At 33.4% G+C, this 27,110-nt stretch overlaps 1 protein-coding gene across 1 annotated transcript in view; it reads right to left on the bottom strand.

The window, feature by feature from the left end:
* LOC105200634 (pre-mRNA-processing factor 19) overlaps positions 1 to 27,110 on the bottom strand; it is a 74,302-nt gene that overhangs the window by 34,418 nt on the left and 12,774 nt on the right. The window contains exon 4 of the mRNA XM_011168273.3: positions 20,707 to 20,901. Coding sequence (XP_011166575.1) covers positions 20,707 to 20,901 — 195 coding nt within the window. The remainder of the gene's footprint in view (positions 1 to 20,706; positions 20,902 to 27,110) is intronic.

Here is a 27,110-nt window from a genome sequence, read left to right as displayed (position 1 = left end):
AACGCGTAAGTGGGTCTAAGAGACCCCATATAAAGTTTTAAACGCTTGTGATGTGAAGACAAAATAAGATAGGAGATTTGGACCAAGACGTAAAAAAAGTTTGAAATCTCTTTCGATTGATATGGTTGATCAACTTTTTTGGTCAACTAGAATTCAAACGGCACTGCAGCAAAGTTTTGTTAGGGTCAACCCATATAGTAAGTGAAACTTTTTTAGCGAGTATTTTACATAAAAAAAGCTAGACAAAATACGTTCGAACAAGTCGGTTTGTGGATGTTACTCGCATATACTCTGTCTAAAGTTGGAATACTATAAAATGCTGTAGAAAAGTTTTTTCGAAATATATTATGAAACACATCAATTTTCAATTTTAGACACAATTTAATTAAAAATACCTCATATTCACCTTGTTATATAAGTACATTTTCTAATAGAAATAACAATGATAATTTTTTTTTTTTTTTTTTGAAAATATGAATCTTTAGCTTTAAAACGCCATATTGTAAAGTTCTTCAAAGTTTTTTGTTGCGAAGATAAGTTTTTTTTTTAAGTGGATTTTTAGATGCCCAAAAATCCCTCATATTCCCCATGTTACATAATTATAGTTTTTAAAAAAAATGACTTAGCCAAATTTTATTTTGAAAGTGTGACTCTTTAGCTTTAAAACGCCTTATTTGAAAGTCCTTAAACGTTTTTTTGTTGCAAAGATATGATTTTTTGAAGGAAAAGTGAATTTTTGACTAATTTCTCATTTTTGCTTAATGGTTTTTCTTTTATAACTTCACAATTATTTTTCGGCAATGCCGATTATGCAGTCACACTCCTGAGATTTTGAACTTTCGTTTAAAAAAAAAATCGTAGAAAAATATTGATTGTAATCAAAGTTATAGCTTCTCAAGGTTGAAAAAGTCTCCCAGACCTAAAAATGTGTTTCCGTATTTTACAGAATCGGTGTGTTTAAGCGTTAAAAAATCCTTTTGAGAAACTTATATAATTGACGGTAAAGTGTATTTTTTAAGAAACAGTTGTACTTTTAACTCTCTCGTACAAATTATTTTCACTAGTATCTTGGATGATCCTATACATTTTTCCTTCGCTGAAACTTGTAATAACTCATTTTGCAAGTTGATCATTTTAACATTGACTATTGTATTGTTCAGGAGAAAAATATCTCATGGCACGACAAACCTGCAATAAAAGATAGTGGTACATAAAATAATTAAGCATCCAAAAAAATTATTTGTAGAAATAAATAAAGAAACATCAACTATTATCAAAGATCTTGGATCCAATATTATTTTATATATAAATATTAAATACATTTTCAAAAATTAAATACTTTTTAAAAAAATTAATTCTATTGTACTTTGCATTTGGATCCGAATGAGATAGTTCTAATCGCTGGAGCTATGAATCTTGGTTCTAGATAAAGTACGGAGATTGCTTTCTCGGCAAGAAACATCCTGGACTTATGCTTCCGCCGCTGAATCTCGTTGGTTAAATATCAAATCGTTTTTGCAACACTAGTTGCACCTACTCAGGGGAGCTGTTACGGTTTTTAAAACAAGGTGAAAATTACCAAAGTGAGCAAATTTACTAGAATATTTATAACTTCATTGGTGAATAGCTAATGAATTTACTCACTTACGTAATTATCATCTCGTTTCAGAAACCGTAATAGCCTTCCCTTTGTTTATTATAAAAAAAATCAAGAGTATCGGAATACTGAAAAACTACTAAAGCGCCTTCTGGTATTTCACGGCCGTCCGTTCTAATTGTACAATTCCGGCAAATGGCGACAAACCTGGGTTAAAACCAAAGAAGTAAGAAAATCAAGAAGGAAGTTGTCTAGTAATCCGAAAAACGGAAGTAGCCTCCTAAGACTCCTAAGATGGCTGCCAAATCGTTAAGCGCCATGATTTAAACGACGTGACTCACCCTGGGATTTCGACTCCAATTTTTTTAATTATTCTAGAGATAAAAAAAAGTTTACGTCTCCCCTTTGATCGAATAGGTCTTAGTTTCGGAGTAATAAATTTTTGAAAAATGGCCATACCGCGGCGCACCGTATGAGCCTTCCCGATAACTCTCCTTCTAATCAGTGTAGTTGGCTCCGTGAATTAGATGCTTGCTTCACAATCATAAGATCCGGGTTCGCTTTCCGGAGGTAGGCAATAATTTTTTTTTAATGAATGTTTTTATTTATGTTTATTTATTTTGATAATATTGATATAATATGAAAATTTTTGAAATAAAAAATATAATTTAATATCATTCTAAACATTAATTTAAATTTAATTTTAAGAGAATTTTAATTCAAGTAATATTTGAAATAATAAATAAGTAATAATAATAATAATAAGTTATTTATAATGACTAATATAAAGGCAACGTATCTATATTATTATTGCTTATTTATTATTTCAAATATTACTTAAATTAAAATTCTCTTAAAATTAAATTTTAATTAATGTTTAAAATATAATATTAAATTAAATTTTCTATTTCAAAAATTTACATACTATATCAATATCATCAAAATAAATAAACATAAACATTCATAAAAAAAAATTATTGCCCACCTCCGGGAGCAAACTTGAATCTTATGATTGTGAAGCAAGCACCTAACTCACGGAGCCAACTGCATTGGTTGGAAGGAAAGTTACCGGGAAGGCTCATACAACGCGCCGCGGTATGAGCAATTTTCACTTCAAATTTATTACTCCGAAACTAACAAGTAAGGCCTATTCAAACACCGGAAAACGTAAACTCTTTTTTCATCTCTAAAATCATTTAAAAAATTAGGATCAAAATCCCAGGCTGAGTCACCGCGTCCTCCCCTTGTAAATAGCAATTATTCCATATTGTAAAATAAAAAACCAAAAAATATACAACTTTTGTAAAATATATTAAAATACGTTTCAATAAAACAATACTAACAGTTGATTTATTGTTAATCGATTTCATAATATAAGTATAGGCTATAGAAATGAGGTTATAAATGCAAAGGCAATCGGCAATCTAAAAACAAAAAATCCCCATATTTACTGAAGTTACTAGAAGGCTTTTTCCGTTTGAAAACCATGGGATTCTTGTCAAATGCTCCTTCCTGATTTTCTTACTTCTTTGGTTAAAACTCACTGTAGTCGAAAACGCTATCAGTTTCGCGAGTGTCCGTCAAGGCGCATTTACAATGCTCAAGACGGGCAACTGTCCGTCAAGATGAGTTCTTATGTGAGGTTATGCACTATGCAGCTACCTAATCAAAAGAGCACTCGAGAGAAAGAGAGATAGAGTCCCTAGAAGTAAGAGTCTGACCAATCTTCTAGTTCAATTAAAAATGGCGTGTTAGTTACTATAAGTTACTATATAAAACAATAACTCAATTTATCAAAATTTAACCAAGAAAAAGCCAGGACGCTTAAATAAATCCGCTTTCAACAGCAAAACTATAGCTATGCACTCATTGATTCAATAGACATTTCATTATCATTTTATTTTATTAAAAGATATATCACATTATATTACCTTTCATAAAGTAAATATATTTATGTTTATTATTTATCAATATATTGAATGTTTATGTTAAATGTTTATTTATATGAGTCTATTAAATATTCATAAATAGTTTAATGATTAATGTAATATAGTTCAATAAATCATACTGTGTATTTTATTCATATTTAATTCTTTGTTTTATCAATGAATATTATATTCTTATTATGTATTTTGCATAGTGATTAATTCTTCCTATAATTCTTTTATTCTTCTTCAATAATCTTTTTTTTCTATTTCAATTATCGGCTCATGATATTGTTTCCGATTCATTTTCCTAATCAAAAATGCAAACCACTCGTTATATGTAAGTAAATTAAATTAATTCTTCCGGTTATTGACATGCTCAATACTTATGTACAATTAATTTTCGCTTCTGTGCGCAAATAACTTGCCTATCTTCGCTAGGTTGTAACAAAATATATTCTTATGTTTATTTTTCACACTTCTGCTTTTAAATTGTTCCGCGTGCTAAGTTATCATTCATTGATTCCGCCATTTTTCATCGAACCAATTCAAAATAGGACAAGATTGACCAGACTCTTACTTCTAAAGACTCTAGCCTAACCGAGAGGCAGACAAGACAGACAAAGCATTTATTATCGTTCTAGGGCAAGCTTTCTAAGAACACTAAGATTATAAATACATATAAATAGTACAAAAGATATTGACAAAATAAAAAAAGATAGGAAGATAACTGGCGCTGAGTAAGAATTAGACAAAATAAAATAAAAATAAAAATAAAATAATATAAAAATAAAGTAATTCTACACAATAACAAAAATTAATGCAGAAAATTGAGTTAAATAATATTAGCGCAAAACAGAATAAAAAAAGCAGGATTAAATTCTACGAAATAAAATAAAATAAAATAACGTAACATAACAAATCTATATAAAATAAAATAAAGATTACAAATAAGCGTAGAGCAAAGATGACATAGATAAAGATAAAGAAGGCGACTGAAACATTACAGAAGGTTCGCGTACCCATCCCCAGAATCTACGGCGGCGCGTCACCTCTCAAGTGACCGAAGAGCTCTCGTTTAAATAAAGCTCTCGTTTAAAAATAGCTCTCGTTTAAATATTTAAACGGTTTTGGATTGCCTGATGTTGATCGGGAAGGAGTTCCAGAAGGATGTGGCTGTGTAGAGAAACAAGCGTTGAAAAGTTGAGGTGCGACAAAAGGGTAGGACGAGGTCAAAAGAAGAGGCGCGAGAGGCACTGTTAACAAAGCCTGTTAACAAAGCGGAAGTCGGAAGCAAGGTAGGGAGGGAAACCAGAAGTAAGGATACTGAAAAGCAAAGTGCAGGAGAGATAGGTCATCCAAGGAAAGCCAGTCCAGCGTGCGATAAAGATGTAAGACATGTTCGTCCCTCCGCAGATTATATATAAAGCGCACGCAAAAATTCATAAGACGCCTGAGCCTTAACCTCATCTCCCCGTTAAGATCAGTATAAGCTGCGACACAGTAATCGAAGTGCGGGAAGATGAGAGAGATCACCAGGTGAATACGTAGAGTGCGGGACGGACTGTTTCAAAATAGTTTAAGCCTCCAGAGGATACTGCTGATCTTTCTGGAGGTTTGACACACGTTCTCCGTCCAACTGAGAGTGGGAGTCAAGAAAACCCCGAAATTAGTCGCACCTTCTGCGAACTCAACGGGACAGCCGTTTAGATGGAAGATTATGTCTTGGCTAGAGCAAACGTTGTTGACAGAACAAGAACTGCCCATCAGCATTGGTCTTATTAGCATTGAGACTCAGTCGGTTTAAGCCAGACCATCTCTTTATGGCAGTGATGTCATCCTGCAACCTCCCCTATAGCGTCCTCAAGATCACACGGGGCAAAATGTAAGTATGTTTGAAAATCGTCCGCATAGAGTATGTGCCTGCAGTGACGCAAGTAAAGCTTTAGATAGTCGATGAAGATGACGAACAGTAGTGAACCGAGGACTGAGCCCTAAAGAACACCGCAGGGAGTCGGCCGCCAATCCAAAAAGGACCCGTCTGGTCCGCGCACCCGCTGACGACGAGAAGAGAGATAGGATTAAAACCAGTCCAGGGTAGGCTAAGATATAGAATAGCGCAAGAGTTTGTCTAAAAAGAGATCGTAACGTACAAAATCAAAAACCTTCGAGAAATCAAAAAGAATAAGTGGAGTGACTTGCCGCGCGTCCACGGCTCTCCGGATGTTATCAATTAAACAGACCATCGCCGTCTGCGTGCCGTTACCCGCCCTGAAGCCAATTTGCATAGAATCGAAGAAAAGTTGAAGATGAGAGTTGATCGTTGACGATCTGCTCAAGGACATTAGATAAAAAGGGTAATAGGACGGAAGTCAGCAAAAAAAGAGGGGGATTTGGGCGGATCCCGATAGCACACGGGACCAATAGCACACCACCACTCACAGCAACCGATACCCAGAGTTTTTCCGTTGGTTGGGTTAGATAAGTCAAGATGATTGATTAGTGGGCTATCGCACAGTGCGCTATCGGATCCCATCCGGGGGATTTAGATTTGGGGAAAGAGATGATGTGAGATAGTTTCCACCCGGAAGGAAAGATGGAGGAGGTAAGAAAATGATTAAAGAGTTCAAAGAAAAAAGGGAAGGTAACAGGAAAACTGGCCAGCAAAGTACGACAGCTGAGACCATCTGGCCCCACGGAATCAGAAGAGCTGCGAGCTAAGACTCTCCTCAGGTCAAGAGAGGTGATGCTAAGTGAATGAAAAGTCAGGGAATTCAGCGCAGGCGAAAAGTTGGGAAAATACGCCAGAGAAAAAGACAGAGGAGGAGAAAAAGAGATCGAGGAAAAGAGAAGATGAGATGTTGTGAAAAAATAGTTTAAGTCGTTGAGAGTGAGGTCGGATGAAAGCAAGGAAAGCTTGGATTTGGATTTCGCAAGACCGAGTGTGCGGAGCTGTGTCCAGAGGCGCAAAATTAGAAAAGCTGCTAAGTCTGTGATAAAGGTAGTTATGCTTAGCCGTATCCATAAGTTTGACTTCGTTGCAAAGATGACAAAAATTGAGGAGTCTCGCGGGGAAAGGAGAGTGTTAGAAAGCTCTTCTCGCCGCGTCGCGCTGTCGCATCGTGGCCCTGATCATTTGATCAAGCCAGGAAGCAGACGGCCTCTTTGCGCTGAAGGAGCAGAGTGGATCCGTGGAACGTGAAGATCCAACGTAAAGAGTAGACTTTTATTAAGAAAGTCGAGCTTTGCGTCAACAGTCAAGCGAGCGAAGTCCGACCAGTCAAGAGCGGACAATAATCGCTGGAAAGATTGAAGATCGAAGTGCGAGAAGTTACGAGTAATACAACATCGAGGTGGCCGGCGATAAACGTTGAAATCCAGCGTAACTTCAATTAGATCGTGCATTGAGAAAGAGAGTGGGCACTGGTAGTAGGAAGCCAAAAGAGCCCGCTTGCGGATAAGGCAGTGATCAATGCGAGTGTGAAAGTAAAAAGTATAATAGGTATCTTTAAAAAGAACAAGATAGAGACAATTTGAGGTACAGAGGTCGAAGAGCGATTTGCTGTCGTGAGTCAAACAATTCAAGTCAATGTTGAAATCTCCGATCAAAACAGTAACAAAAAAAGTAGCGAGAAGTCTCTCGAAATCGGCCCGGAAACTCATCAGATATCCAACCTTAGAAAGACGATATACCCCAAGTGAATGGCAACCGGGGGCAAATATCCGAAGTAAAAGATACTCCGGCTGAGTTTCATAATGACAGGGAGACGAGGCGAGGACAGTCGCGCCCAAGCCGGCACCCACGTAGAGGCCAATCTCCGCTCCCCACGAGATCAAGTCATAATAAGTAATACCTTCGAAGATCGACTAAAGCATCGGGAATATGTGACTTAAGCCACGTTTCTAACAACGCGATGATATAGGACTCTGTAAAAATGATAAGAAAATTCGCTGAAGTAGGGGAGGAGGGACTGACAGTTAACGTGGCACACTTACAGATCCGCGAGTCCGACAAACGCTCAAACGGAGCGTCACTTATTACGCAACAAGATCACCCTCGGATTTTTAAGAATGGCGCCAAGGTCACTTCGTGACGCGCACCGCGGAGAAGCACGATCCCTCCAGGCATACTCGCCGCAGCTTCTGAGTCTCAAAAGAGGGAGACCGGTGCGACAACCGCTCCGGAGGACTGAGAATCGACTAGCCATCCCCGGGAAAGCCGACAGAACCGGAGCTAAGGGCGGGGGGTCGGAGACAAGCGCAGGTAATCGCACTCGTGAAAGCGAACGGGCAAGGCACTCGGCATGCGCTTGATTAAGACAGACCCGTAGCGCACCCAAGCGTGCTGCAATTGCGTTTCCCACCGCTCTCCTGGCCTCGACAAGCATCGCGCGCACCGCCGTTGTCAGCCTCTTGTTTACCTCGACTGTGCCAGAAGAAAAGTCCGGAATTTCCAAACCGTCCAGCACGCCCCTAAACCGCTTTCCAGCCAGCCATCTGTTCTGAGCCCCACTGGAAGAAAGCTTGACTACAATAGGGCGGGGCCGATCGCCGTTGGCACGAATGCGGAAACACCCCTCGATGTCGTCCGAAGCGGTTGCAACGCCAATAGTAAAGTCAATGTTGGTCACTACTTCCCTTAGTTTTTCGGAGGGAGATTCCCTCGTGCCAAAGATTATAAGCTCAGAGCCGAGCCTCGCCCGCTCGAAGACCTCAAGTCGCTCCTCCAGTCGACTGAAGCCTCTCGGCTCAGTTTGGAAGCCACCGACCATCGAGAGCGCTCACCTGCTCGTCCAGTATAGCGCCTCTAAATTCGCCTATAGAATTCGCAAGTGACGTGGTGGTAGTGGCAAATTTCTGCTCGAGCGTGGCAAGCTGTGACTTAATCGATAAGAGGTCCCGCAGCTGCACCTTAATGTCGGATTGTGAGTGGTCCTGGAGCTGCGTTTCTATGGCAGATAGCTTAACAAGGAAGGTTGCACCAATGTCGCTAGATCCAACAAAATCTGAACAAGAAGTACCAGCCCGAGGGGCAGCGCCGTCGGTAGCCGCTGCAGAAGAGGTGACAGGGGCAGGAAGTGCCCGCTTAGTGTTGCCCTGTGTCTTGAACGGCGGCATGCAATCAAGCCTAAACCAACCAGTGAGCTCGTTGGCCCCAACCAGGGCCGCAGAGCCAGCTAGAGCGGCATAGCATTCTTCATGATAAAGATGCTTGGCGGAATAATCGCATTAAAGCAAGTGCCAAAATAAATTTTTTGCAACCACAGGCAAGCGTCGGCATCGTGGATAGATTCAAGAAAGCAGCCAATCAGCGCTCGCCAAGCGTACTCTAGAACGCAATCTCTGATTGTGAGTTTAAGGAGGTTGTGGGACGATTTTCTCTCAACGGTCGCTTGTGTGCATGCGTTGAAAACATCCACAACCTACAATTAGCTTATATGTGATTGACGCATGCGCACGGAAGACTGGTAAAACAGATCGTTCCATAACCTTCTCACACTGTTTCAGTCATTGACATAGCCACGTTGACATAGCTATTAACATAAGCCTTCTAGTCTCGTGTTTTAAAACATATTGATCTGATTATATTTGTAATTTAGTTCGAATAATTGATATATAATTAAAAATATGTACAACAATAGAAAATAAAAATATGTACAATAATAAGAAATATAATTTCTTTATTGTATTTAGTATTTTAGTTATAATTAACAAATTTTCGTAATTGCCAAGTTAGTTCAAAGATAATTAAAAAAAATATTATATTAACTGTGTTTAGCAGAAAAAGTAGATTCTTTAAAATGATTAATTTGTACATTTTGTTGAAAAAATAATTATAAATTTTGTTATCTATGTTTTTTAAAATCTTAAAAGTAAAAACATTTTTCAATTAAAAGAGTACCAAAAAGTAGTAGAAATCAATACAAAAATTAAAAAAAAAAATGTACGCCAGGTATATAAAAAAGTGTCGTATAGTTTTCCAAACTCTTAACAAAAACCATTTTTTAAAAAAGTATCGTATATTAGTCTATCTTATATTAAAAACATGTTTTTAAATTAAAAGAAGGGGGCACCCCGTGTAAACAACCGTCTTTTCTCGATTTTTTTTTTAAATGGCAAAATTTATTGAATGTAAACAAAGTATACGATAATATTCACTATTTAAACTAATTTACAAAAATTTTTTGGTGTTAAAAAATTTCAAAATGGCAACAGCTGCTTGAAGTTGGCTCCTTAAATTTGCGCCGGAAAACGCCAAGATTACAAAATTAATGTAAAACAAAAATTTCAAAAAAATTTTGTTAGTTTATGTAAAAACGCACAACATATACCTACATAATTAATAAAATTCATAAAATTGCAAAAACGGCGACATAAACAAAAAAACCACTTTAAAAAATTGTTAATAATTATTGTTTAAAGCAAAATATTAATAAACGGATAGGTATATGTTGGGACCAAAATAAACATTGTTGAAAAATAAAATTTAAAGATAATCAGTCAAGTAGTTTACGAGTTACATTTCCCGGCGCGCAAAATTTAGCGTTTTGAGAAAAAAACGTTTAAAGTTGTATACCCACGCGCTCCGGCCACTAAAACAAAACAAAACAAAACAAAAAATACTTGACGTGCCCGAGTCTCTTTATATTACATCTTATATATTTAAACAATACGACTCGGAGACGCCAAGTATTTTTTTCACTATGATCCCGTTTGTCGTTTAATCACTTAAAGTCTGTTTTATGAAACTTAAAATTATTTGGAAAAATAATAGATTGAACTTTTACTGCATATACTTTTTACTAATCAAACATTTTGCTAATTATTCTAATGAATAGTCTTAATATACATGTTTTAAAAAAGTTTAAAGTTTACGTGGGTTTAGAGAAAAATACTGTTGTGTTTTTTTATGTCTAATAAATACCTAGCTAATTGTACATAATCTAATCTTTTTTTAAAATAATTTAATTTAAAAACATGTTTTTAATATAAGATATACTAATATACGATACTTTTTTAAAAAGGGTTTTTGTTCAGAATTTCAAAAGACTATACAATAGTTTTTATATACCTGACGTACATTTTTTCTTTCTTTTTTAAAAAATTTTTGTAGTAATTTAATGCCAATTGATGAAGTAGCAGTAGAAGAAGAAACTCAAAGAAAAGAATTTACCACATAATGCCCTAAACAAGTAATAAAGAAAAATATTAAAAATATGCAGAAATTATTACACACAAAAAAAAATATATATCCACCTACAGTGTAAAAAAATAAAAGAATTGCGTCACAAAAATAAATGGGAAGGTTAAACAGATAATCTATCAAATACGCAAAGAATTTTCATGGAAATAATAATAAAAAAATTTACATTGTGCACCAGAGGTTTGTAGTTCATATATTATTATAAAATTTTTATTTTTTGTTATATAAATCTATGGTTGAGCAAGTTAATATATTTTTTAAACTAAGTTAAGTTAAAGTTCATGGTTTGCAAAATTTAGTTACATTAAAAGTTACACAAACAAAAACTAAATAATTAAAATTAAATTAACTTCAGTTAATTTTGAAAAGTATTATTTATATTACATTAGAAATTCATAAATTTTTAAAGTTGAATTACTCAAAACATTTCTATAATATGGATTATCAAACAAATTTAATACACAATTTTATATTAAACAAATTTTATTTGTACCTTGAGTTTATATAAAATAACAAAAAAATATTGTTTTTATGTGAGAATGTAGTTTTCCTTTTTTAATTTCTTTTTTTATATAAATTTTTAATATAGGAAAAATGGTAATAAATTAAAGTAAATTATATTGCAAAAGTAATCAATTTATTAAAAATTAATTAATTAAAATTAGCCAAGTTAAAAATTATTAAACTTGTAAAAATTATTTTTAACTTTATTATTTAACTTTTTAATTAGTAACTACTCAATTCTGCATAAATTTAATTAAATATAAAAATTATTTAAAAAAAATTTTTTTTTTAATTTAAACATTTTTACTCCAAAATTGCTAAAAAGACCAATTTTGGATTTCAAGAGGATTGAGCTATAGAAAAAGATATCACAACGTCAATATGACAACGTCAAATTTACATTTTTATTACATTTTTCTGTTCTCCTAAGTATATATATATATATATATATATAGCATGAACCCGCACACTACACCTCATCCAAGACATGTATGGGTATCACGATACAACGTACAATAGATATCCATAGAACAATCCTTACAGAGTGTGTTGTGTGTGTATGGGTTTTCCATTGTTGTATAAGAAAAATTGCATGGTAGATATAACAATGTGTTGTTATAATAATAAAACTACAACTATGTTTATTATTTTCTCAAACATAATGTAAAAAAATTTATACATAAATATATATGCCTATATACATATGTTGCAGTAACTGTATCTGTAGATATTAAAGAAATCAACATCAATGAAAAAGAAAGATTAGTAACGTTGAAAGTTGTCGATTTTTTCAATAATTTGTTTGATTCTGTGAATGGAGATGACAAGAATGATAACAGCAATGAACTGCAATGCCTAGTAACCAAAAATAGTAAACATCATGCATTCCTGGTGAGTGCGAAGAATAAAATGTCATACGTAGAAAAAGGATCGCACGTAATTACACAGGTCTACAAAAAAATTTTTTCAAGAGCTGTTTTAGTTATTCCACGTAATCTTTATGTTTTAGGGTGTGCTAAATTCGAAAATGACCTCCGTTTTGTTATAGGACAACACGTTTTCCGATAATGTAGGTAACTGTGTTAAATAAGACAATACCTCAAAACAAATAAAAATAGATTTACAAAATTAAATTCAGTTATATCATTATGAAATTAAGTTCAAAAATCCAAACATGAACAGGCGAGAACCAAGAAAGAAGTTGAATCAGAGCTCGCGCGTCCAGTTTGTAACATGTTGATGCTAATTTTATTAGCTGACTATAAAAGTTCTTTTCTTTGAAAGTTTTTTTGACATTGTATATTGTGAATGCACTGATGTAAATTAATTAATAGTAATTTTCATTTTTAATTTGATTAAAAATTCTAAGATCAAAAAAATATCAAAAATTGAGAAAAATTTACTAAAAAGAGAATTTTGCATTTTGTGGCAAATCCTGACGTCCAGGATTTTTTTCAATATTTTTTTCGTTTTTAACACCAAAATACATGGAAATTAGATAAAAATAATCAAACAGCTTTTTAGTCGCAGACCTGTGTTAAATCAGTAACGTCTTTAACAAACTGGTTATTTACGGTTAACGGTTTTGAAAAACTTTGGAAAGTACTTCATGATCAACATAATTTTCATAAATTTAACAAGCGTTATTACAATCAAAATCCTCTAGAAAATTTTTTTAAACAGATTAAAAGTCATGCTATACGTAATATTAATCCGACACCTAAGCAATTTAAAGAATCTTTATTATTTAATAACATAAAATCAGTTTCCTTAACACATGGTAATTGTAAAGTTTCTGATAGTGACATATTATCTACATTTAAAAAATATTTAGAAAATAAATACGATATTGGTAATGTATTTAATGATAAAAAATCAGAATTAATTGCAGATATCAATGTAGCTGATGATTTTATTATTGCATCATCATTAACCCTTAAACACACCGATCCTGTAAAATACGGAAACACATTTTTGGGTCTGGGAGACTTTTTCAACTTTGAGAAGCTATATCTTTGATTACAGTCAATATTTTTCTACGATTTTTTTTTTTTTTTTTTTTAATAAAAGTTCGAAATCTCAGAAGTGTGACTGCACAATTGGCATTGGCGAAAAATAATTCATTGTGAAGTTATAAAAGAAAAATCATTAAGCAAAAATGAAAAATTGGTCAAAAATCTTCAAAACTTTTCCTTCAAAAAATCATATCTTCGCAACAAGAAACATTTAAGGACTTTCAAATACGGCGTTTTAAAGTTAAAGAGTCACACTTTCAAAATAAAATTTGGCAAAGTCATTCTTTTTAAAAAGTATAATTATGTAACATGGAGAATATGAGGTATTTTTGGGCATCTAAAAATCTACTTTTTTAAAAAAAAATTATCTTTGCAACAAAAAACTTTGAAGAACTTTACAATACGGCGTTTTAAAGCTAAAGAATCATACTTTAAAAAAAAATTATATCATTGTCATTTCTATTAAAAAATGTACTTATATAACAAAGCAAATATGAGGTATTTTTGATTAAATCGTGTCTAAAATTGAAAATTGATGTGTTTCATTATATTTTTCTGAAAAACTCCCTTTTCTACAGCATTTTATAGTATTTCAACTTTAAACAAAGTATATGCGAGTAACATTCGCAAACCGACCTGTTCGAACGTATTTTGTCCAGCTTTTTTTATGTAAAATACTCACAAAAAAGTCACACCACTATATGGGTCGCATTGACCCTAACTTCCTATCTCATTCTGTCTTCACATAGTAAGCGTTCAAAACTTCATATGGGGTCTCTCAGACCCACTTACGTGTTTAAGGGTTAAATATTCAAAAAAAATTATACAATTAATTTTGAAAGAAGATAACCTTTATACTAAATGTGAAAATTGCTTAAAAACTAGTAAATTTCCACTTTGTATGAGACAATTAATATGAAATAAAGAAGAACTCGATCGGTACTGTATAATACAATGGAATAAACAAAGCCTTAAGCCCAAATCACACTAGCGATTGACAATTGCGATTGACGATTGGCGATTACTTTTTAAACCAATCAGAGCAAAATAGTCAGTGGCTGCTTTGCTCTAATTGGTTGAAAAGTAATCGCTAATCGTCAATCGCAATCGTCAATCGCTAGGTGTGATTTGGACTTTACACGATTGTAGCTGAATCTTCGTGCTATTTTTTTATTTTATCATTATACCACCTCAAAAAGTTCCCAAAATTCATTCAAAAAGATTCAAAATACAAGTTTATTCATCAAAAGTAATTGTTCTCTTCAAAGTACTCCCCATAGACTGCAACGCACTTATGCCAGCGCTTGATCCAGCTCTCGAAACATTTCTAGAACTCCATTGTCGGTATAGCCATCAAAACCGCCTTTGATTTTTCCATAACCTCCTTTCGGCTGTTAGAACGCGTTCCCCGTAGTGGTTTTTTGACTCAATCAAACAAAAAACAAAAAAAAAAAAATCGCAGCAAGCCATATTAAACTCGATGGCTATTGGATGGTATTCGTTTCGTTCTTGGTCAAAAATTCACTGATAATGATAGCACTGTGCGATGGTTCGTTATCATGGTGCAAAATCCACGAGTTGTTTGCCCACAAATCCTTTCTTTTTTGACAAATTGCTTCATAACGCAAATTTATTTTTATATGTATAAATGTATCTATATAATTTTGTATTTTATTGTACACGTATGGGTTATATATATACATATATATATATATATATATATATAATTCATAGCTTTAGTTTAATTTAGAATTTTGGTTTTTATTTTTTTTTGTATTTTAATTATAATGTACAAATGTAAGTGTGCGTGTGCGCACGCGCGCGCGCGCGCGCGCGCGCGCGTGTGTGTGTGTGTGTGTGTGTGTGTGTGTGTGTGTGTGTAAGTGTAAGTGATGTGTAGAGCACATATGTGCATTACATCACTTAACTACACTGGATACTTTATATTTCTTAATATCTTGATATCCGACAGTCCACAGTCTGTTTAAAGTGGGACGGAAAAATGCATTGCATTTATGAAAAAGATAATGTTAAAAAATTTGATTTATTTTATATAAAGGCTGAGTTCTGTAAAACGCATGATATATTAGGTGTATACCTATAAAATGCGGATTTTCCTAAAGGTGGTGCCACACATACGTTCTTACATGTAGTGATTTAACATATATAGTATTTTGTTTGGCTATTCCTAATCTACAAAACCATACATGTGGAAAATTGTGAAAGTATAAATATCATAATCTTTTTCTGCTTTGAAAATGTCGAATTTCATACCAAAAAAGACCATTTGCGGGAAGTTTTAATTCATTACATCATTTTAAAGAAAACTGCTGCTCAAACTTATCGAATTCTTGTAGAAGCTTATAGCAAACATACACCATCTCAAGACACTTGTAAATGTTGGTTCAATCGATTCAAAACTGGTGATTTTGATGTAAAAGACAAGACTAAGAGAAAACTACTAAAAAAGGGTGTTCTTTATTATGAACTTCTCAAATCTGGTAAAATGGTTAATAGACCTCGCTACCAACAACAAATGATCAATTTAAACCATGCATTAATCACAAAACGTCCGAAATGGGCCCAATGCATGGAAAAGTGATTTTGTTACATGACAATGCGCTAGTCCACACTACAAAAGTTGTCAAGAAAACTTTAAAAGAATTGAATTGGGATGTAATACTTCATCCGCCGTATTCGTCAGACATTGCTCCTTCGGACTATCACTTTGTCCGGTCGATGACGTACGGATTGTACGATTGGCTAAACAGCACTTCGATAATTTCAAAGAAGTGAAAAAATAGGTCAATTCATAATTTGCTTCGAAAGATGAAAGTTTCTATCGTCGCAAAATCCATTTTTTGCCAAAAAGATAGAAAAAAGTTGTAGCATTGAATGGCGCATACTTCAAATAAATTTAACCATTCACTTCAAATTAACATGTGTTTTTTCCTGCAAAAATCCGCATTTCATAAGTATACACTTAATATTATTTTATCCTTGTTTAATATTCAGTGACCAACAAGGATAAAATAATACATCATGCGCATCATGCGGAATTCGATCAAAGTATACGTACACGCGCGCGCATGCTACAGTTTAAAGTACCGCCAATTCCCCGACCCTTTATATTAATTCATATTTCTGGGTTCATGTCACAGGCGGCGCTGAAAGTGTCCCCCTTTTTTCCAAGAGGGAGTTTAGACCCCTTAGATTCAAAAGGGTGTTAAATTCCGCTTATATAACAATGAGCAATTGCATATTGCATGCATGAGCATGAGCATGGCAAAAATAACCTTGTAAGTCATCTCCGACTTGAGCTGTAAAGTTCTCCCTTACGCGGTGTATTCTCCACATTTCGTCCCTTCAGATTACTATCTTTGCCGATCCCTGCAACATCACTTGGTTGATTTTGAAATCTCTTGAGGAAGCTGATAAAATCATCAACGAGTTTATCAACACAAAACCACCATCCTTCTACGGAAGCAGATTTCGCCAATTATCCCAAAAATAGCAGAAATAACGCAGATTATTTCGAAGAATGAAAGATTCGTTTCATTGTAAATAATACACTTTCTTTATAAATACCAAGAATTAAATTGTATGTACATCCAACATTAATATTAAAGAAATTGAAGTTTTCTACAAAAACCAAACAAGTCCATTTTTTTCCATAAATCTGAGTTACGGCAATAAATAATGTTTATAAGTAGCATCATATTGTGATAATTTTATTCCAGAAAAAAATCAAATAAAAAAAACGTATAAATATAAATAGACAGTAAATATAAAATTTCTACAACAAACAAATTCAGAAGTTTCTCTTTTTTAAATGACTCCTCAAAATATTAATCAAAACCTTGTTCTTGTACCCATTACACATCGAAAAAAAAGTACATATTTATACAAAGCGAAATATAAAACCATGTTATATTTTAAAAAATAATTCTAGTATAACAAACTAAAAAAACTGCCAAATTTTTTTTTGCATTCTCTACAAGTATACGTTATAAAAAACATATATCCAAAGAGATTTACTCCAATTCGTAAAACTTAAAGTGTTATAACAGTTGGAAGGAATAGGTTTACGGCGCGCTTATGCAAGCGTCTCAAAAAGTATTATGTGTATACATATTATGTATACACATATACACTTACTATTAACAATAAGTCCCAAAAACCCTTTGATTATTTTAAAAACTACTGTTTTTAAAAAATGTTTTAGATAAAAGTTGTAGGGCATAAAATGATCTATTTATTGATGATACTAGTTCAATCTTGGGAGATGTCGCCATCGGATCAAAATCAAATAAATTTTTTTTTAATGGAAACCTTATTTTTTTATTCCAGAATCTAATAGCTAATGTAAAGAGCATTTCAAAACACTACAACAAAGTTTATTTTCCTTAAATACTTTCCAAGTTATGAGACTTGAATGTTACCGCCATTATTAGCATGAGTACCGTCATTAGCATTATCCATAGTGTATCGCGTAAACTTCTTGTGCGTGAATGCATGCGAGCACGTGTCTGTGCATTTCTTCTTCCCTCCTTCCCCCTTTACCACCAGCCTGGAGGCTACAAAAGCTAAAGATTTCTCCTATTAAGCTCATTCGATTACTACACGTCTTCTTAACATCTGCGAGTGAAGTTTAAAGTAGTAACGCTCACTGGCAAGATGCCGCAAACTACAAAACACGAAATCAGATGAGCCATAGTTTTTTCGAAAGAAGAGTCAAGGGCACAAAAAATGTCGGAGCGTTTAAGTGCATGGGCCTTCGTTTCAGAGAAATTTGAATGTAAAGTTTGGTATTCGACGCGCAATATGTTAAGTACTATAAATATTTTTAAGAAGATTATAAAATATACGGTTCGAGAATAAAATATTTTAATGTAAAACATTTAATTAAACACAAACATAGGAGAATTAACTAATTTTTTTTTTAATTAATTTGATCTTCTAAGTCGTTTCTAGGACATACATCATCTTTAACGCGGGGAAAAAGTATAATACTAATAAAGATTTTAATTTTTTTTCTAAAGAAAAAGTTCTCATCAATTCTTAATTTTACAATTTTGTCACTTAATAAAATGTTACTTACTTCTTCAAGAGTTAAAAAATTTCCAAATAACTGTATTGCTGCGATGAGGCATTTCTTTACAAAATTTCCTTTAAAAATTTTTTACGACAAATTTCTCGAATGGTACGCTACCCGTACCATTGTATTTTTCACTCAGGGACGCTCCTGATGCAGAGCGCCTACCGCGTGATCGCCGGCTCGATCGTCAAGCGGCAAGCGGTAGTGAAGGGACAGTGGACGCTTCGAGAATCGACTCAAAATGAGCAATTAACTCCGTTATTGCTCGGAGTTAATACATTATCTGATAATCTATACAGCAATGTCAGAATTGTATAATGAATAAAAATAAGTAAATAAACTTGAATAAATATACCAACTTTATTATATTTTATTTATATTATTATATTTTATGTAACAAATAATATATAACAATTAATATCTGGCTAAAAATAATAAAAATTAATTACAATTAATAAACGTAGCTATTATTAAAAAAAAAATTGGCACTGCGAAGTTTCGAACACCTCTTTACGCAACCGCCGAGGACAAAAGAAAAAAGGCGCGTGCCTTGTCTCCTCAGCCACACGCTTCAACCTACCGCACAATAGTACTTAACATACCGCGCGGCAAATGCCAATCTTTATATGCAAATTTCTCTGAAACGAAGGCCCATGCACTCAAACACTCTGACACTTTTTATACCCTCGACTCCCCTTTTCGAAAAAACTGATTTCGTGTTTCGCAATTTGCGGCATTTCCTTGTGAGATAGTGAGTATATCTCTTTTGATGATGCAAAGATGGGGTGATCGTAAAAGTCTTACGTACAAGTTACAAAACTTTTCAACCAAACTTTTAGAAATAAAAACAATGTATATGTAAATCAACTGTCATTCATATTGTATAACGTATTGAAAAAGCAGATTCTGTTAAAGATCAAGTTAGACAAGATAGATCAGACAAATCCTAATAAAGCATTAAATGTTATGCTGTCTTTTGTAGAAAATTCGTGCAATTTTTTTTAAAAGTACAATATATCAATCCTATGTCAATTCGTAAAATTTTAACAAAAAAAATTTCATCCATATAAAATCCATTTAGTACAAGAATTATGTGAAGACAATTTTGAATGTCGCATAGAATTTTGCAAAAACATGATATTAAATATTGATAGAATTTTTCTATTTGTAGGTAATCGGGACTGTAAATCGACATAATTGTAGATTTTAGAGCGATAAAAATTCTTACTGAATGCACGAGGCACATATTCAGAATCCATAAAAAGTTAATGTATAAGCTGGAATTTTAAATGATCAAATTGTTAAACCGTTCTTTATTAAAAAAAACCTGATAGCGAATAATTGCTTAGCCATGCTTCAAAATGAAATACTACCATTGCTGGTCTATCTTGTCTAACTTAATCTTTAACAAAACCTGCTTTTTCAAAACGTTGTACAATATGAATAACAGTTGATTCACATATACATTGTTCTTATTTCTAAAAGTTTGGTTGAAAAGTTTTGTAACTTGTACGTAAAATCTTTTACAATCATCTCATCTTTGCATCATCAATACAGAACATCGCTCGTCAAAATTTCAATGATGTTTGGTAACAGCATGATGGGAAACCAGCTCACGGTTTACCAGTACGCCAATATTTAAATGAAGCTTCCCCAAATAAATGGCTAAGAAGAGGTTACATTGAATGGCCAGCACGATCATCCAATCTAAATCCACTCAACTATTTCTTGTGGGGATATTTAATAGATAGAATTTATAATATAAAACCTCAAAATCTTAATAATTTGCGTCCATAAATAATAGAAGAAATTAGAACAATACCTAAATTTGTAGGAATGAAGTCTCAAGTTTCCCTGATCGTCTAATATACTGCTAGACTATACGTGGACAATTTAAGCATTTGCTATAATCATTCCTTTAAAGCAAAAATTGTAATGTTTGCAGGACACGCAGGAATTTCGCGCATGCAGTAAAATCAGATGGAGACGAGCGCCGGCAGTACTAACTTTCAAGCCCCATAATTTGGAAAGCATTTAAGAAAAATAAACTTTGTTATAATGTTTTGCAAAGCTCTTGACATCAGCTATTAGATTCTGGAATAAAAAATAAGGTATTCCATTTAAAAAAATCCACTTGATCTTAACCTGACCTTGGCGGCAACCACCAAGATCAAACGGGTATCATCAATAGACCATTTTATGCCCTACAACTTTCATCCAAAATATTTTTTTCAAAAATGCTTAGTTTTCAGAATAATCAAGGGGTTCGAGACTTTTTATACACCTTGTATGTATTTATAACATATATTTTAGTAATAATTTGCACAGCAAATTTTGAAAGTTAAAATGTAAAAAAAACTTACGGGATGTGATGCAAGAGTCTGGAATGATCGAATACTGTCTTGAGGCATGAGATCTTCCGGCACTGAACGTCCACGCCGTTTTCGTTCTTGAGTAAGAACAGTCGCGCGCTCTTGAAGTTTTTGTATCACATCTTCGGTGATGCCAGCCTGTTCCATAGGTTGGGCTGCTGTGCCACCAGCTTCTACTGCCACAGCCTAAAAAAAGGAAACGTAAATTATTAAGAATTTATAAACACATTTAAGTTTTAATATAATATATAAAATCCAAAAGAATGCAATTTCCAACATTTTTTTAAATGCGACCATTTATTTTTTTTTATATCACTTAATTTATCATGGCTTAAACTAAACTTTATTGTGAGCACAGTAATTACTTAAAGAAATTACCTATGTTAAAGAACGGAGAGACATGCATAATTTTGCATAGTAAAGTAAATATTTCTATATGATAAAAGTTATAGCGTTTTTTCTAACAAGTATGTACAATGATGTATAATGTATCAAAATTATTTTACAAATTATACAAGTTATGTCAGTTTAAAGTTTCGCGGGCAAATAGTACCATTTCAGTTTCGCCCTTGCCGTGTGGCTAACTTCTGACTCCCGCTTTGGCGATTGATACATAACATATTGACATCTGATTGTAATATTTGGTGTACGTAAAATATAAGTAATAAAAATACGAAAATCTACAGATTTGTAAAATTATTAAAATATTTAACAAAATTATGAAGTATTTAGCATTTTGCATAATAAAAATAATAATTCATATCAATAATACATTCTTGAAAAAAATTATGTTTAAATGATAAAATCATTTCTTTAACTTGATATTTTTAAGTTGAAGTAAAAATACCTCTGTGGAAAATAAAATTTAATTTTAAAAAAATAATATGAGCTTTTTTAAAAATAATTTGTTTAAATTATTTATTTTTAAAAAAGCTAATAATATCATTTGCTTAATTTAAACAACAAATTATTTAATTCAGGAAAAGTATTGACAAAAATGTAAGAATTCAGTCGTTTTAAGAATATATTTCTTTTATTTAAAAAGATTTGCGTTGCAGAACACACCCATTTCTTTAATTATAAAAAGAACAATCAAAAAATTTCTTCAAATTAAAAAAAACTTTTCTTTAACCGTATAGCAATGAATACATTCCTTTGAGTCAAATAAATATTTTTTGACTGAAAAAAACCTTTCTCTGGATATGCATATCAATATGTAAAAAGGCTAATAATTCGACTAATAACGTCATTTTTTTAAATAAAATAAATTTTTATTTTCCATAAAGAGATTTTTACTTCAACTTAAAAATACCAAGTTAAAGAAACGATTTCATCAATGTAAACATAATTTTTCTCTGAGTGTATTATTGATATAAATTACTATTTTTATTATATAAAATGCTAAATACCTCATAATTTTGTTGAATATTTCAATAATTTTGTAAATCTGTAAATTTTCGTATTTTTATTACTTATATTTTACATTAAATTATATTTTACAGTAAATATTACAATATCAGATGTCAACATGTTACGTGTCAATCGCCAAAGCGGAAGTCGGAAGTTAGCCACACCGCAGGTACAAAATTGAAATAGTACTATTCGCTCGCGACACTTAAAACCGACATAACTTGTATAATTTATAAAATAATTTTGATATATTATACATCATTGTACTCGTTAGAAAGAACGCTACACCTTTTATTATATAGTAATATTTACTTTACCATGCAAAAGTTATATGCATGTCTCTGCGTTCTTTAACATAGATAGTTTCTTTAAGTAACTACTGTGCTCACAATAAAGTTCAGTTCAAGCCATTTAATTTGATATTCATTTATTGGGTCTATCGCTGTTATCAATTCTCAAACGTGCCAATAAGAGCCAACAGCAGATGTTCGTGTGCAGATTCCAATTTATTAATTCATAAAATTAACAAACGTTTCGACCATGATTTGGGTCATCTTCAGTGTCCGCAAATTAACTGTGAGTATAATCGTGAACAGCAAAATTAGAAAAAAAAGTTAAAAATAAAAAAAGATAACATTGGCAGAGTAAAAATTCCAAACATCCCGGAATTTAGAAATAAGACTTTGCTTCGGGGGATTAACAGGATCCAAGACAATAGAAACGTTATGGATAAAAAAATTGTGTCCTTGATACTACTACTAGTCGTTTTTCCCCCATTATTGGGGGTCGTGACGTGCTGTGACACGGACAACCAGTTCCATCCATCGATCACAATCTTCCGCTTTTCTGATGATCCCGCAAAATAATGTTCTGGTGGCCTCCCGTATCTGGTCAGCCCACCACGTGGGCGACCGTCCACGAGACCCACGTCCCTCTACGTTTCTCGTCACAATCAGCCTCTCTAGGCTGTTTCCATCTCAACGAGCAATATGACCAAAGAATTAAAGCGCGCGTTGCAGGCAGATGAAATAGAGCCTCGTCTGGACTCCCAGCTTTCGGAGAATCGATACGTTCGTTCTGCGTGCCGTCCACGGAATTCGGAGCATCCATCTCCAGCACCATATTTCAAAAGCATCTATCTTTCTGCGCTCCGTCGCTCTCAACGTCCACATTTCCGTCCCGTACAAGATAAAAAAGACCAAGGCATGCATGAGCTCCATCTTCACTCTCTTAGATATTGAGCGGTCCCTCCATATTTTCGTCAGTTTACTCACTGTGCTCTTTGCCATTCCCATACGCCTCCTGATCTCTTCTGAACAGTTACCTTGGTTGTTAATGTGCGATCCCACATACCCGTCCACCAGTTTAATGCCATCCGAAAGCGTCACCGTATAAAGCTATTTCGATAGATCACCATTAATTTCGTTTCTTGCCTGTTTATTTTCAAATCTAGTTTCAGGCTTTCCATCTCTACTCTACGTAGAAGGGCTGTCATTTCCTCCTCATTTGCAGCAATCAGGATGGTTTCATCAACATAGTTCGTGTTGGAGATCCTTTTCCCGGCTATCACAATTCTTCCATTCCAATCCTCTAGCGCTTTCCTCATAATATATTCGCCGTAGATGTTAAATAAAACCAGTGATAGAATGCATCCTTGACGTTCTCCTCTTTCTACCTTAAAAGGTGTCGAGTAAAAGTTGTCCAGTCTTATCCTTGCACTATTCGATTCATATAAGTTTTTGATTAGTATAACGAGATGTTCAGGCGTTTCCATTTCTATCAGAATGTTCCACAAGTGCCGCCAGTCAAATTGATACAGTCAAAAGCCTTATGATAATCTAGAAAGCATACTACCATTGTGATCTGGAATTCGCGACTCTTCTCAATCCTTGATACCAGCCACTAATTTGTTCATCACTAATAATCCACACATTATTTTTACGAAAGCGGACAAAGATAATGTGGTTATGGCTCTCAACAACGCAGAGTATATACAAAAAATGAAAACTACTAGACGATCGAGACACGTACACAATTATTAATCGTAATCCTGTGAACAAAATGATAAGTTGAAAACAATGTTAAAGAGGTAGAAGTAGAAAGAGTTCATATCCGGTCCTAAGCACAATTATCTTAACCCTTAAACACGTAAGTGGGTCTGAGAGACCCCATATAAAGTTTTGAACGCTTGCTATGTGAAGACGGAATGAAATAGGAGGTTCGGACCAAGACGTAAAAAAAGTTTGAAATCTCCTCTTTCAATTGATATAGTTGATCAACTTTTTTGGTCAACTAGAATTTGAACGGCACGGCAGCAAAGTTTTGTTAGGGTCAATGCAACCCATATAGTGTGTAAGTGAAACTTTTTTTGTGAGTATTTTACATAAAAAAACTGGACAAAATACGTTCGAACAGGTCGATTTACAGATGTCACTCGCATATACTCTGTCTAAAGTTGGAATACTATAAAATGTTGTAGAAAAAAGAGTTTCCGAAATATATCATGAAACACATCAATTTTCAATTTTAGACACGATTTAATCAAAAATTCCTCATATTCGCCTTGTTACATAAGTACATTTTTTAATAAAAATGACAATATAATTTTTTTTTGAAAGTATAAATCTTTAACTTTAAAACGCCGTACTGTAAAGTTCTTTAAAGTTTTTTGTTGCAAAGATATGATTTTTTTTTTTTTTAAGTAGATTTTTAGATGCCCAAAAATACCTCATATTCTCCATGTTACATAATTATACTTTTTAAAAGAAATGACTTTGCCAAATTTTATTTTGAAAGTGTGACTCTTTAGCTTTAAAACGCCGTATTTGAAAGTCCTTAAACGTTTGTTGTTGCGAAGATATGATTTTTTTGAAGAAAAAGTGAATTTTTGACCAATTTCTCATTTTTGCTTAATGGTTTTGCTTTTATAACTTCACAATAAATTATTTATCGGCAATGCCGATTATGCAGTCACACTCCTGAGATTTTGAACTTTTGTTTAAAAAAAAAATCGTAGAAAAATATTGATTGTAATCAAAATTATAGCTTTTCAAAGTTGAAAAAGTCTCCCAGACCAAAAATGTGTTTCAGGGTATTTTACAGAAACGGTGTGTTTAAGGGTTAATACATCGAATCAACCACGGGCGTATGGTTTACCTAAAGTTCACAAACCAAATAACCCACTGCGTATCATAGTGTCATCCATAAGAAGCCCACTGCATAATTTAGCGTCCTTTTTACACTCAATCTTACATAACAGCCTACCACCTCCGAGTAGCCACATTAATAATAGCTTTCGATTCGTTGACAACATCTCTAATTTGAAAATTTCTGATGATTCTGTACTTATATCTCTTGATGTTGTTGCATTATTTACTAATGTTCCCGTTGATTTGGTAATTGTGAGCATCACTAATAGATGGCATCTGATTGAAAAAAACACAAGCCTTCCTATGGATGAGTTTATTAATTCTCTCAAGTTCGTGTTAAATTCAACCTGTTTTACTTTTAACAACAGGTTTTATAAACAAACATTCGGTGTTCCGATGAAATGTCCTTTGTCTCCGGTTGTTGCCGATCTTGTTTTGCAGGATTTAAAGCAATGTCTTTGGAAGGCTCATGCATGTTCTATATTAGGTACGTGGATGACATCGTAATGTCTGTTCACAAAACTCAAAACTTGTTTAGAAATTTTTAATTCATACCATCCAAGACTGAAGTTTACATTCATGGTGGGAGGTGCTCCTTGAACTTTTTAGTAATACTAATTTAAAAAAACAGGCATCTTATTAGCAACTAGTACCAGAAACTCACATACTCAAGACGCTATCTCAATTATTTTTCCTGCCATCCTTTCTGTCAAAAGACCAATATCATAGTGAGTCTGACGGACAGAGTTCTTCGATTATCACATCCGATTTTTTATCAACAGAATTTTGATAAAGTGGTTCGCATTCTCTTGGACAATAGTTATTTTTTAGATCTCATTTTTCACACTATCAAAAAAAGAATGCACTCAAAAATTGATCTTGTGAATGAGATGCTCACTAGTAATAATTTGAATAATACATCCAACATAGATGAAAAGAAAGTCTTTTTTACCATCTCCTTTGTACTTGTCTGAGAAATTTAGATACCTTGTCAGGAGTGAACCTCCGACTCATATAGCATATTCTGGATTAAACAAATTACGGAAATATATTAAGGTACACAAAGACAACCCCCCCTCCCCCCTCTCATTCCAACGTTGTTTATCAAATTAACTACAATGATTGCGATGCTTCATACGTGGGGCAAACTAAATGATTATTAAAAACAAGAATTCCGGAACACAGAAACCACATATAAAGAAATATTAAACAACACTCGATAATTACTAAGCACAGCGTGGTATCTCTGTATGAGTTTGATTGGGAGAATATAAAAATATTGGACAAGGAAAGATCCTTAAACAAAAAACTGATATCTGAGATAATACATATTCGAAAACAAAAACGAAGTTTGAATTTACAGCAAAACACGGAACGGTTAGACAAGGTATATTCCGAGCTGCTGGTGGGCTCTTGACGCTTCTCCCTCTCTCTGCTACTAACTCGCGCTTCTTTCACAAGATTGTCGCTTCTCGGTGCGGATACACGGTTAATAGAGTGATACTAAACTTTTATCAGACATATATTTACCGATACTAAAAATGTTATCTCCCTCCTGAGCCTCATTATCCCCATTACTTTTCTTCCTCCTTTCTTTCCTACTTTCCTATTTTTTTTCCTTATCCTGTCATAAGATTTCATATGCCTCACTGTATTGTCAATGTTCGGGAAATAAATAATTCAACAATAAAGATCGGAGAAACTTCTCCATGTGTCCAATGAACATTCTACTTCCAATTATTTTTCACCGCAAATTAATTTTTATAATTGATTACAATAGATACTTTAGAAATAAAACCAACTTCATTTATACATTTATTTCTATTTTCATAATTT

Source organism: Solenopsis invicta, chromosome 14 (assembly GCF_016802725.1).
Source record: "Solenopsis invicta isolate M01_SB chromosome 14, UNIL_Sinv_3.0, whole genome shotgun sequence".
In the NCBI taxonomy this organism is placed as follows: Eukaryota; Metazoa; Arthropoda; class Insecta; order Hymenoptera; family Formicidae; genus Solenopsis; species Solenopsis invicta.
Note: the sequence above shows the minus strand (reverse complement) of the source record. Positions and strands in the feature narration are given on the sequence as shown.